Source organism: Herpailurus yagouaroundi, unplaced genomic scaffold (assembly GCF_014898765.1).
Source record: "Herpailurus yagouaroundi ecotype Mexico unplaced genomic scaffold, PumYag 180, whole genome shotgun sequence".
Taxonomy (NCBI): Eukaryota; Metazoa; Chordata; class Mammalia; order Carnivora; family Felidae; genus Herpailurus; species Herpailurus yagouaroundi.
In genome coordinates, this window is record NW_024412411.1 from 30,889 (window position 1) to 44,126 (window position 13,238).

General features: G+C 37.1%; 2 protein-coding genes across 2 annotated transcripts; one reads left to right on the forward strand and one right to left on the reverse strand.

Annotated features, from left to right (window-relative positions):
* Positions 1-458: 458 nt before the first annotated feature.
* LOC121039482 (olfactory receptor 52A5-like) lies at positions 459-1,409 on the forward strand. Its single transcript, XM_040489726.1, has one exon. The coding sequence runs from the start codon at positions 459-461 to the stop codon at positions 1,407-1,409; it is 951 nt and encodes a 316-aa protein (XP_040345660.1).
* Positions 1,410-9,130: 7,721 nt separating this feature from the next.
* LOC121039483 (olfactory receptor 51V1-like) lies at positions 9,131-12,890 on the reverse strand. The gene is made up of 2 exons (XM_040489727.1): positions 12,868-12,890; positions 9,131-10,076 (listed from the first exon to the last, which is right to left on the reverse strand). Exons 1-2 carry the CDS (start codon positions 12,888-12,890, stop codon positions 9,131-9,133), a joined length of 969 nt encoding a protein of 322 aa, XP_040345661.1.
* Between the last annotated feature and the right edge of the window lie 348 nt (positions 12,891-13,238).

The window sequence follows — 13,238 nt, forward strand, 5'->3', positions numbered from 1 at the left end:
TAGTCTAAAGTGAATGGAGGAATGAGAGGAGAGAGAAAACAAGAGAAAAGTCAGGCTCAAGGCACACGGATTTTGATGTTTCTCTGTCTCAAGTTATCGTTTCAATTTTTTTTTCTAATTTCCGCGACAAGGTTAGAAGGAATCGAAGATGGAGTGGGGGAGGAAGGAGAACACCACTAAGCAGCCTGATCACGTTGACCCCATCATAGGCATGGTGTGCAAATACTCAGTTTTCACATTGTGGATATCACTGCGCATGGGTGGATGATGTTGCTGAGTGAACCTTTCCTTCGAAATTTTCTCATTCATTTAAAAATGATAAATAAGCTGATGTAGTTGTTTCTCCTATTTTTGTCATTCAGTAATTCTGTGACTGGATGAGAACAAGACATATCAGAGAACACAGCATCATAGTTTGGCAAACTTTTCCCCTTTGCTAAGGAGACCTCTGAATAACCATGCCTATTGCAAATGGCACCATGTTCATACCCTCTGTGCTGACTTTCATTGGGATCCCTGGTCTGGAAACTATTCAGTGTTGGATTGGGATTCCATTCTGTGTTATGTACATCATTGCTTTGGTGGGAAATTCTCTGCTTTTGATCATCATCAAATCTGAACCCAGTCTCCATGAACCTATGTATTTCTTTCTGGCCATGTTGGGAGCCACAGACATTGTACTTAGCACCAGCATTGTCCCCAAGATGCTTGGAATTTTTTGGTTCCACTTGCCAGAGATCTATTTTGATGTTTGCCTCTTTCAGATGTGGCTTATCCACACATTTCAAGGTATTGAATCGGGAGTCCTTTTGGCTATGGCTCTGGACCGCTATGTAGCAATCTGTTATCCACTGAGGCATGCTATCATATTCACTCGACAACTGGTCACACATATTGGAATTGGGGTGACCTTGCGGCCTGCCCTTTTGGTAATCCCATGCCTCTTGCTCATAAAGTGTCGTCTGAAACTTTACCAAACCAAGTTAATATCCCACACTTACTGTGAACACATGGCCCTTGTGAAGCTTGCCACTGAAGACGTTTCCATCAGTAAATTCTACGGTCTCCTTGGAGCTTTTGTTGTTGGTGGCCTGGACTTCCTTTTAATCACCCTCTCCTATGTACAAATATTTATCACTGTCTTTCACCTGTCCCAGAAAGAGGCACGTCTTAAGGCCTTTAATACATGTATTCCCCACATATGTATCTTCTTCCAATTCTATCTCCTTGCCTTTTTTTCCTTTTTCACTCACAGATCTGGATCTTCTATTCCATCATATGTACATATCATCTTGTCTAACCTTTACCTACTGGTTCCACCTTTCCTCAATCCCTTTGTATATGGGGTGAAGACCAAACACATTCGAGATAAGGCAGTAAAGATGTTGTGTTCCAAAGACCAGGCATGACGTTTGATGGAAATATTTCCTCCTATGGATTTAATGGTTCACCTAATGGGCCCATATGATCTGAAAGTCCAGTCAATAGTTTGGAGTATCATCATGTTTTATGAATAAATTAATAAACATATAAATGATTGTGTTAAAAATCCCATAGGATATTGACTTGGAGTTATAAGGAAATTAGAAGAAATTGAGGAAAACAGAAGATCAGATGAGATACTGGAAAACTAAATGCTTGGCTATAGGAAAAGTCAGAATGCATGATTTTCCTTACCACCTGAAGCTGGTCTGTGTCGAATAGACAAATCAAAGATCCTTCTGCAGGTTGTAGTGGGACACACTGATTCTTTTGTACTTAGAGCTCCAAGATCAGATTCTTTTATATAATATACAAGTCCCACTACGTTCTTTCTCCAACTATTCTAAAATCTTCTTTAGTGTTTACTTTGTCCAGTAAAAATTTATCCCTTGAATATCTCTTCCTTATATATAATCTGAACTTTGTTTGAAGTAAGTATCTATAAATATCTCCTTCTTCACAAAGCCTATCCTCATCAAGTAATTCATGCTATAATCAACTTGGTGCTTCTCATGACATCAAATATGTTTGCTCCAACAAATCTAGGACTAAGGCCATGCTTACACCATGGCTTATATTTATTGTTTTTAAGTGTTCATTTAATTTCTCACTTGCACAAAAGCAACATGAGAAATGCTCTGGCATTTGGTGATTTATTTTTTCAGTAACGTAAAGACAAGTTTTAGATTTAGATTAGAGACAACGTTATTCTAAACCTCTTTTCAATTATTTTCCCGATTCAATCAACAGTAACCCTTTGGCCTAAAAAACCTGGACAGAAATTCTGGAGGCTAGGATTCTCACGATATTTGTTTTCCAAGTATGTTTTTCTTTTTATAAAGCAAAATACATTTTGTTCTGCATTAAGATGCTCATATACTAATAGTATTTCATAGAGAAACTGCATTTTGCAAGTCCATCATAAATGAGGGCAGGTAGTCAAATATTTGTCAAGAATATCTTATACAAAAAGCAGATTTCAATTTGGTAGAGAAACAACTGCTGAAGAAGTCGGTTACGTGCTTGAGTTCTGGAGTCAAAATGACCTTGTTCGAAACTCTTATTTTGCCAGTTCCTAACTACAGGCGTTGGAGTACAATTTACTATCACACATTCAGCTGCCTAAAGTATAAATAAGGAAGAATAACATACATTTATTGGGAACTAGAGACATGATTGTCACTGTAATTTAATGGATACGTTTATGTAAGTAAGACCCTTCACATGGGGTTTGGGAACTGGTAGGTACTCAGTAGAGATTATTCTGGTTACCATGCTTATCTTCATTTTCCTTGTGAGAATCTGCATCATTCTTCTTGCCCTTGAGCTGAAATACTGAGCCACTGTTTTCAAACAGTTGTTAATATAACACTAAAATTAATTTAAAAATACAAATTAAAGCTTTATGTATGACCCAATCTGTCACTCTTTGTTCACCTGTACCTGTTGATCGAAGTGTTACTTGTACCTATATCTATTCCCATATTTATGGATCTATATCTATCCATTTTTTTATTTATACGTGTGTGTGATCAAGTTTATTAATTTTATGTCATTTTATCATTTCTATCCTTAGATTTATTCGCTTGTGTTTTCAGTTTTTGATAGAAGAGTGTTAAAATGTTCCATTATGAATGTGGATTAGTCTGTTTCCCTTGTTACAGCTGCTGATGTCTTTGATTTGCGTACTTTTAAGCTATGGGTAGGTAGGCACTTCCATTTATTGATGCATGAAGTTTTTAAAGAGATCTTCTTTGTTGATTGACCTTTTTATCACCGTGAAACACTTCCTTTCCTTAATAAGGCACTAAAGTCTCATGTGTGTTATTTTCTACTAACCTCTCATTTAGCTCAGTAATCCTGTCTTCTGCTCTCTGATTCAGCTTTCCTGAATTATCAGGTTTAACTCCTGTGCTTTAGCATTTTCTAATGTGCATTTGATTCATTCTCTCCCTCTCTCTCTCTCTCTCTCTCTCTATTTTAATTTAAATGTCTGGTATATTCTAATTTCCTGGTAAAATTCTTCAACTCTTCATTTTTAAGGATTAGTAAATTATTTATCATCGGTTCTTCTATTTCCTTGCACATATTAAGCATTGTTACCTTAAAAATCCTTGACTGCTATTTACAATAAATACAGCTGTGGAGGGGTCCGTTTCTATTGCTTTTCTCCTTGTTTTTGAACTCATGTTCTTGTCTCTTGCCATGTCTACCAGTTTCTCACTGGGTGTTTGACATTATATAGAAAAATCATGAAAGCCATGTAAAGTGATATTTCCTTCCAGGGATAATGCACATCTCGCTCTGTGGTAAGCCCCATATAGGATCTTTACCTTGACCTAGTCAAAATTTGGACTGAGTGGAAGCTGGTTGTACCACTGTATTAGCTGGTTTCACTTTTGCACCTATGGCTTGGCCCGTTCGGGCTTTCAACTGTGAGCTAGGGTGCAGCCCGCACCTTGCGCTGTAATCTTTGTGCGCCAAGGAAGGCAAGAGTACCGAAAACAACTCTGTCTTGTTCAAATGTTCCCTGCCCACTCTTTTGGCTTTCCAGTCCCACGCGGTTTCAGAGTTTAGCAAATATCTTGTCCCAAACCCAACACATTGCCAGTCTCAGGTCTCCGTTCCTCCACTGTCACCTGGAGAGAGATCCTTTGGTTTCCTACGTTTTTTCTTTTAGGCTCTGCCAGAATTCCAAACATCTGTTTTCTGACCCTCAAAACTGGCTGTATTGCCAGGAGCATCGTCCTTTTTGAGCAGACATAGCAGACGGCTCTCGGCAGATGCGGCTTCAGAAAGAGCGCTCTCTGTCCTCGGAAAGACTCCTCTCTGAAATTCTAACTTCTTCAGGATGTCTCTGATGCGTTTTAATTTCTTTTTACGTACTTTATTTACTTGTTCATCGAGTGAAATGTTGCCTTTAGATTCTCCCTCTTGCTCCTCTTGAGCTAAATAATAATTTAGATTTTATTTTCCACGAAATATGTTTTACTTACCTTATTTTTCCCTTTTTAATACCTTTTTTTGGTATGCTTAGAAAACTTTGCCAATCACAAAATTTATGTGTGGCTTTTAATATAAACAAAATTGTTTGTGATGCCTACGCGTATGAAAATTTAGTGGACAAGTTAAAATTATGCCATACCCCATGAAAAATCCCTATAGTTCTCTCCTTGGATAAACATATATGTTTTAAATTGAAACAATACCATTAATTGTATAAAACTCAAACAATTTAAAATGTTTTTTTCGTCCTTTATCCCTACTCCCTCATTAGAGTTAGTTAGTAAGTATGATATTCAGGCTTTTTTATACTAGAATATATGTAGAATTATTTTAAGTAAAAATGAGATTACATCAAGAATATTTTTCTGCATAGTTTTTCAGCTACTTATGAATAACAGAGAGAACTTTTAAAATCACAACTTTTGCACTTTTTCTATTTTTAAAATGCCAATGACGTTGAATGTTATAGAAGTACTACAATTCAATTAATACTTCTCTCTAAATGAATATGTTTGAAGCATATTAATGATGCAATGAACCTTTGCACGCATGTATGTATTTTCATAGCTGTGTAAGCAATTTTGGTGTATATATTAATAAACATAGAATTACAGTATAAATATATATATGGTCTATTTTTATTATTTGCTGCAGTTATGTTCTGTAAAGTCACTGAGTTCTGAACCATTTCTCTTTAGGAGACACACAAGCATCAAGTTGCTTTGAGCTCTGATCACATTTTCAATAACCATTTAATACGTAATCTGTGTGTGTGTTTCAATTTAAAGACACATTTTAATATATATCAAACACATTCAATACACATTTCTTACAAATAATACATTTCATGTGGCATTTCCCTGTAATAAACATTAACCAAGAAGGATTTCACCCTTTCTGACCTTGGATAATGGATCTGTAGATTCCTTTGGATTTCACACTTGCAACAGTGCCATCCACTACATTTTATTTAATTGATCATAATACCATGAATTCACAAACTTAGTCAACTTTCCATTCTCTCCATAGTTTCATCACACACTCTAGACGTTGCCCTAGCAATTGGAGGAGCAACCTCATGCACAGATTGGTAAAACTCTTCTTCCTTTTTCTGGATGTTCAGTATTTTTGATTCATTAACATTGAGCTCACAGGCAACTATAACTTCTGCCTACAGGGAGCTTATCTGACACACTGTCACCTCCGCAAGATGGATCACAGCCTTGGGTTTAGGAACACTGGATGCACTTCAGTAGGATGCTTGGGGGCCATTTTCACCATCACCAGCACCAACAAAAAGGAGTAAAATAGAGCATTAAATAGACCACAAAAATGTATACTCATTTATTCATACTAGAGATGAAACAAGAAGGCAGAGCTTAAGCCTGTTCAACCTCAGCTGAGGACATATGTGTTAGGCAACTCAAATTTTTTGCTGCCTCGCATATGTCCACTAATGGTGACAACACTGGGGGCATTGATTCTGGGGTTTCAAATATATTTGAACAAGTAGATGAATTCCCAAATACAGAATCTGTAAATAATAAGTATCATCTGAATACACACACACACATATATATAAATGCAAACATACATGTTGATATATATCCACATACACAAATATAATGCATTAATAGCTAACTTCTAATTCTGTTATCATTTTAGGTACAACTTAATAAAATACAGTATAAATATGTAAGCACGGAATTTTAACTCTGACCTTATGAAACGCTTATTGAAACTTTTCCTTTTCACTATTATTCACTTGGGGTAATTATAGTCTATCATATTTCTGCTAAGTTTTTAGAGTTAAGACACTGAAATTTTATAGAAGACTATAGGAAAACTTCTTTTCTTAGACATATTCATGGGGAAAAATAAAAGCTCAACTTGCGCAAAATGTAAAGTTCACCAAACCCATTTTATTGTCATGTTAAGGGGGATAATATTATTGCCCTTGGACAACTCAAATTATTCTTACTCCAAAATCTGACTTCTAATATGCATAAAAATTTAAAAAAATTATTTTTGTTTTTTTTTGTGGGGGGGGAGGGGCAGAGAGAAGACAGAGAATCCAAAGTGGGCTCTGAGCTGACAGCAGAGACCCTGATATGGGGCTCGAACTCTTGAACCAGGGGCTCATAACCTGAGTCAAAGTTGGATGCTTAACCAACTAGGTCACCTATGCGCCCCCAAAATTTTGTTTAATGTAAACCTTAATGCATATATACTAGGGATCACTTATATTTTCATCATCAATCAATATTGTAATATTGATTATATTTGATATAATAATGTGAAGGTTCCTCTCCATCCTTTTTCTCAAACTCCCCCTAACAAAGAGGAGAAATAAGGTCTGTTATTTCCCACTATAATTAGAACAGGTCAATTACCAATGTTTGGCCAGAAGTTTCTTTCAGAAATGAGCTACACATAGAGAAATAGGACTGATAGGAGAGGCAGGCATTCTGAAATAAAGTACCGTCACAGAGAGCCTAACAGAAAGGAGCCATCAGGGAAAAGTAGTCTGACATGGACAGAGATGTTTAGATAGACTGAGATATAGAGATGTGTGGGCTTTACACAGTGACAGTTCTCAAAGGCAAGAGTAACAAACATAAATGTGATATCTTTTAATCTAAAAAGCATATCACTTTTATAATAAAACACTAAAAGATAAATTAAAGGTACCAAACCAAACGTTAGTTTTCAAAATTGATTTTTTTCTCTGTTTATGAGAATATCGATGATGGAACTTCATACACCTGAAGGTGTATGTGCAACAATATGCTTCCTACCATCTCTGTAGCCTAACTGTAATTATTCTCTGCTAATTACTCTGCTGTCCCAGTCATGGCTTGATATAGCTGTGATGAGGTGACAATATTTAAAGAAATTTGAAAAACAATCTTGAGACTGATACTATGGGATTTTTTTTTTTTTTTTTTTTTTACTTTTTGATTTTTAATTTGGGAGGAGGTCAAGGTTTTTTAAAAAGCAAGAAACAACAAAAAATAACAATATCTGCATTTTGTTATTGACTTGAATTTCCTAATTTTATCCATGAAGAGGGTGAGACATAGAAATGGGATATACAGGAGTACCTGGGTGGCTCAGTTGGATGAGCGTCTGACTTCGGCTCAGATCATGATCTCATGGTTGAGAGTTCTAGCCCCGCGTCAGGCTCTGTGCTGACAGCTTTGAGCCTGGAGCCTGTTTCAGATTCTGTGTCTCGCTCTCTCTCTGCCCTTCCCCCACTCAATGCTATCTCTCACTCTGTCTCAAAAATAAATACAAACATTATTTAAAAAATGGGATATACATTCAAAAGATTCTCACAACCATAATTCTATCCCCAGTTTAGGTGCAGATGTTTTACTTAATATATATGTGCCTTCGCATCCTACCTTAAAGATAAAGAGGTTGATCTGTCTTTAAAATTACATGTACACTGACACCAAGATTAAAGTCAATTGACAACTCTCATGAGTATTGTAAACTATATAGAATTGGGGGTACATCGTAGACTATGTAGAGATATGATAGCTGATTCAGTCACTGTTCACCAAATCTTTTACATTAAACTGTGTAATCTAATCTACCAATCCTGCATTCTATTAGGTGACACAGAACAGGCTTTCTAGGCACTTTTGCTTAAACATATGTAGAAGAGGTGTGAATGACCTTGTAGGGACCTAGGGAAGGCTGCCCCGAAGTATGCCACATTACCATAAAGATTACACTGAATTAAACTTATTTAAGAAACAGCCAGTGCAAGACTGCTGACTCTTTGTCTCCAGAAAGCAGGAAGCACATCTCCCATGTGAAAGGTACCTTCTCTGCATCAAGAGGTAAAGAGACATCCTTATCATCAGAGATAGGGAATCAGGGCCAAAGTACCCTATGTAAATAAATCTTGTAATTTTTACAGATTTATTACCCCAGCCCAAATTCTAGTCCACATTTAGAATTCTTTACTAATGGAAGCTCCTGAGCATAAGTTTTCTTTGTCCCGTCAATTCCTCACAGATGGATGTTTGTCTAAAATGTATAAAACTTCATGTCTTGGTCATTTCCTTTGGTCTTAATTTTACTATGGACCTCTGTGTGCATTAATTAAATTTTGTTTTTTTCTCCTGTTAATCTGTCTCATGCCAATGTAATTATTACTGATTTAGAAGAACCTTGAAGGGTAGAGTAAAATTTTCCTTCTCAACAAACTCAACAGAGTGAACTTGTGACACATGGTAATAATATGTAAAGGCTACTTGTCCTATACAAGTAAACGTACTGATATACCAGTTCTATGAAAAATAAAGTCACATGCTGAACTAGAATTTAAAAAGCATGGATGGTACCGTAAACTTAGTAACTACCCAGGCAAGTGCTCACTGATGCACTGGGGAACACAAGTCAGTGTGGTTAACGTTATACTTAATTTTAAAATTAGGAAATGAGATCAGTAACACTTTCTCTGCTTATTTCTCCGGCTCTGGAAAACTAAATTAAGAAATGACTATAAATATGCCTTTAATCTGTTAAGTACTACATATACATTTATTATTTCTGCTACAAATCATTATCAGTCATTCCTCTTGCAAATACGACCTTCCCTTCCTTAGAACACACTAACTTCTAGTACTCAGTTTTGTTTAGTAAACCATCTCTGGATCCTGCTACGTATTTGTTGGGTTTTGACACTGTAGATGATAGGGTTCATCAAGGGTGGGAAAAGGATATAGATATTGCCCATGAGGACGTGGACCACAGGAGAGAGGTGCTTTCCAAAGCGGTGCACCATAGTCAAACCAATAATTGGGATATAGAAAACCAGAACAGCACAGATGTGGGAGACACAGGTCTTCAAGGACTTGAGCCGCTCGTCCCGGGATGCAATAGTCAAGACTGAATGCAGGATCGAGATGTAGGAGATGAGAATGAGCACCGAATCCAAAAAGAGTGTGCAGATCACCAGGGCTAACGCATAGAAGCTGTTGAAGCGGATGTCGGAGCAGGCAAGCCGAAGTAAGTCTTGGTGCAGGCAGAAGGAATGGGAGAGGATATGAGGATGGCAGTAATCGAAGAACTTTAGGCGGACAATGGGAGCGGTAATGAACAGGAAACTCCTCCCTAAAATGGCCACACCAATGGTGATGATTCTCATATTGGTGAGGATGGATGTATATCTCAGAGGATTGCAGATGGCAGTAAAGCGATCAAAGGCCATGGCAAGAAGGACTCCAGACTCTGTGAGGGACAGACCATGGATGAAGTAAGTTTGGGCAATGCAGGCATCCAGGCTGACTTCCCTGCTCAGGCCCCACAAGATCCCAAGCACCGTGTGCACTGTGGACAGCCCCATGCACAGGTCAGTGAGGGCCAACATGGCCAGGAAGTAGAACATGGGCTCATGTAGGCTGGGCTCTGTCCGGATCACATGCAGCACCAGGCAATTCCCTAAGAGTACCATAGCATAGATACAGAAGAAAGGAATGGAGAGCCAAGGATATTCCCGTTCCAGGCCAGGGAAACCCGTAAGGAGAAAGGTGGAGTTGCTGATTTTGGAATCAGGTTGAACAGACATGGATCTCTAAAGATGGATACCTCTTGGAAAAAAATATACTAAACAGCTTATTAAGAATCATATGTGTTCTCCACTGCCTTAATAAAGTTTGAAGTAACAGCTGTGAAAGGAATGATCGCACTTAGCACAAGAACTCATTACACGTAACAGCAATGCTTGTATTTTATAAGAAGCTTCATTTGCTCTGAAACAGAGACTATGCCTCCATATGAAACCTTCTTATTCGTTCACTGACCCCATCAGAGGAATTGTGTCCATATCCATAATCTCACTGTCACTTTCTACCTCAGTGCCTCACACACTACAAATAACAGAGAAAATACCCGGCTTGTGAAGGTATTATAATGAAGTTTAAGTACACCAAATAGAAAAGGAAAACACATTCGAGTGTTTGCCTTTAAAACTTCATGAAATGAATTGCAACTCACTGCCGTAGCGTGTAAGATTCACCTCTGCTTATTACATAAGACACTCAGTCATTTATAGAAGTCATCTCTCAGTCCTTGTCCACTTGTACTTGGATATTTCATGGACTTAATAAAGAATAACTATCGCTCACAGCAGAGATGGTCTTGCCAATCTTGAAAATGGATCTGGTTCTTTTCTCTTTGTCACGGTGGCATGGATATTCCAGAAGAAGCAAGATTTATGTAGGTCTAGGAATCACTGGAGTAAATCCCAAACCCTGGGAGGTTCTGAGAGTGAATGATGCAACATATAGGGGCTGTGCTTCTTTGGGAGAGTGAGAGAAAACCCATGGGAAGTATCTGTAGAGCAGATGTTCCACTCCACTAAATTTTGAATATTCTTACAAGTGCAAGTTTATAAAAATAATTCCTTCATTCAGGGAGATTTTGAAATGAGTGCTGCACAGACAGTTCCAGAAACATGTAGTAGTTTGCTTCCTCCCTCACTGGTCTTTACTGTTTTTTTGAAGGACGGCAGATACATCCTATATAAGACAGGTTATTCTTATTGACATAAAATTTCATTTTATTTCCCTTCCTTTCAGTATAACTTTTCTCTTTTTATTTGAACTCATGCCATCAGTATTCAAAGAGTTTGTGTGCTGGCAAATGAAACGTTGTTTTGTAAGTCATAACAGATTTGTATACGGTTGATAATCCTTTTAAACTGCTTGAATTAGAGTCTCTATTTTCATAACAGTAATGTTACTGAGCATTTTTTTTTGCATTTACTGTGTACTAGGAATCTTAGTATTATTTAACTCTCAGAATTAGAGTACTTATGTTATTAATTTAATTTCTAGAATTACTTAAGGTTTATATCTTTTCATAGGCAGTAGACCACAGAGATAAATAATGTGCTTACAAAGCCAGACTTTCTGGGTTGAAAACCCTTCTCCAACTCCTGTGAGTACTGTGTCCTTGGGCAACATACTTAACCTTATATCAATTTTCGCATCTAAAATGGGGACAATTGGGATGCCTGGGTGGCTCAGTCGGTTAAGCATCTGACTTTGGCTCAGGTCATGATCTCATGGCTCATGGGATCAAGCCCTGCGTTGGGCTCTGTGCTGACAGTTCAGAGCCTGGAGCCTATTTATTCTGTGTCTCCTTCTCTCTCTCTGTCCCTATCCACTTGTGCTTTTTCTCTCTCTCTTTCAAAAATAAACATTTAAAAATTAAAAGTAAAATTAAATGGGACAATAAAGGGCATCTGTGTGGCTCATTTGGTTGAGCCACCAACTTTTGATTTCAGCTCAGGTCATGATCTCAAGGTTCATGGAATGGAGCCCTGCATCTGGCTCTGCGCTGACAGTGCTGGACCTGCTTGGGATTCTCTTTCTTCCTCTCTCTCTGCTCCTCCACTTGTGCTGATGCTCTCTTGCTCTCTCTCGCTCTCTCTTTCTCTGTCAAAATAAATAAATAAACATAAAAAACCCATATGCAATGATTCAATAGCAGTTTTAAGAGGAAGTCTATAGCCATAAATGCCAACATTAAGAAACAAGAAATATTTCAAATAAAAACCCTCACTCTTCTGGGGTGCTGGGGGCTCAGTCAGTTAAGCATCTGACTTTGGCTCAGGCCATGGTCTCAGAGCTTGTGAGTTCAAGCCCTGTGTCTGGCTCTGTTCTGACAGCTCAGAGCCTGGAGCCCACTTCAGATTCTGTGTCTCCCTCTCTCTCTCTGCCCCTCCCCAGCTCACACTCTGTGTCGCTCTGTCTCTTCTTCAAAAATAAATAATAAAACATTTTTAAAAACCTCACTTTTCATCTCAAGGAATTAGAAACAGAGCAAACTAAGCCCAAAGATGGCAAAGAGAAAGAAAGAACAAAGGCCATACTAGAAATAAATGAAATGGAGATTTAAAAATGTGGAAATTGTCAATAAAACTAAGAGCTGTTTTTAAAAAAAAAAAAGATAAAATACATAAATGTATAAATTGATAGCTGTTAAATTTCAGTCTTTCAGAAAATGTATAGAGATGGAAGAATTGGTGAAAATCTCTACTTAGGGAAAATGTATGTTTGTTAGTAATTCCTTTGAAGTCCTTACTATTTTGGAAACTCAAGATTTGAACAAATCATTAATGACATAGTGGACTGATAATAAAAATAACTGTCAATCTTCCAGGGTAATAGGACATCAGGTTTGCATATCATATTGGCCTTTGTTCCTACTTCCAACTAACATGCATTTACATGTATATCAAAAGGTAAAAGTTCACAACAACTTGAAAATAAGAAAAAATAGTAAAATGACTAAAAACATGGAAGTTATTTTTATAATGTAAATGAGGCTGTACTCTAAAGGAATCGGGTTCAAAACATGCCTCTTGACTTTATAAACATGAACAGAATCACCAATCCAAATAGAATAGGGAATACATTTTTTCCTTTCAACTACTAATCGAAGAGAGAGAGTTTAAGACAACAATGTGTATAAAACAGATTTTTCATAGATTATGTCACAATTTTCTTTAAAGTATGGAAAAAATAAAGAATTTTCACTATAGGATGATAATTTAATTGTATTCCTTTATTAGTCAAAGAAATGAATTCAGACATTAATTTAAATGTTCATATGAAATGGAAGAAGGCAATGTTCTTATTTACTTCAAACTTATTCTAAATGTGATATTCAATAATTTTTTCTAACAATTTGTTGAAATTATAAGCATTTAGCAAATAACACACCCT

Excerpts from the sequence above, each read along its gene's own strand:
- LOC121039482 (XM_040489726.1), top strand. The coding sequence starts at position 459 with ATGCCTATTGCAAATGGCACCATGTTCATACCCTCTGTGCTGACTTTC.
- LOC121039483 (XM_040489727.1), bottom strand. The coding sequence starts at position 12,890 with ATGTTTATAAAGTCAAGAGGCAT. Across the intron at positions 10,077-12,867 it reads TTTATAAAGTCAAGAGGCAT|ATCCATGTCTGTTCAACCTG; the intron begins GTTTTGAACCCG and ends CCATCTTTAGAG.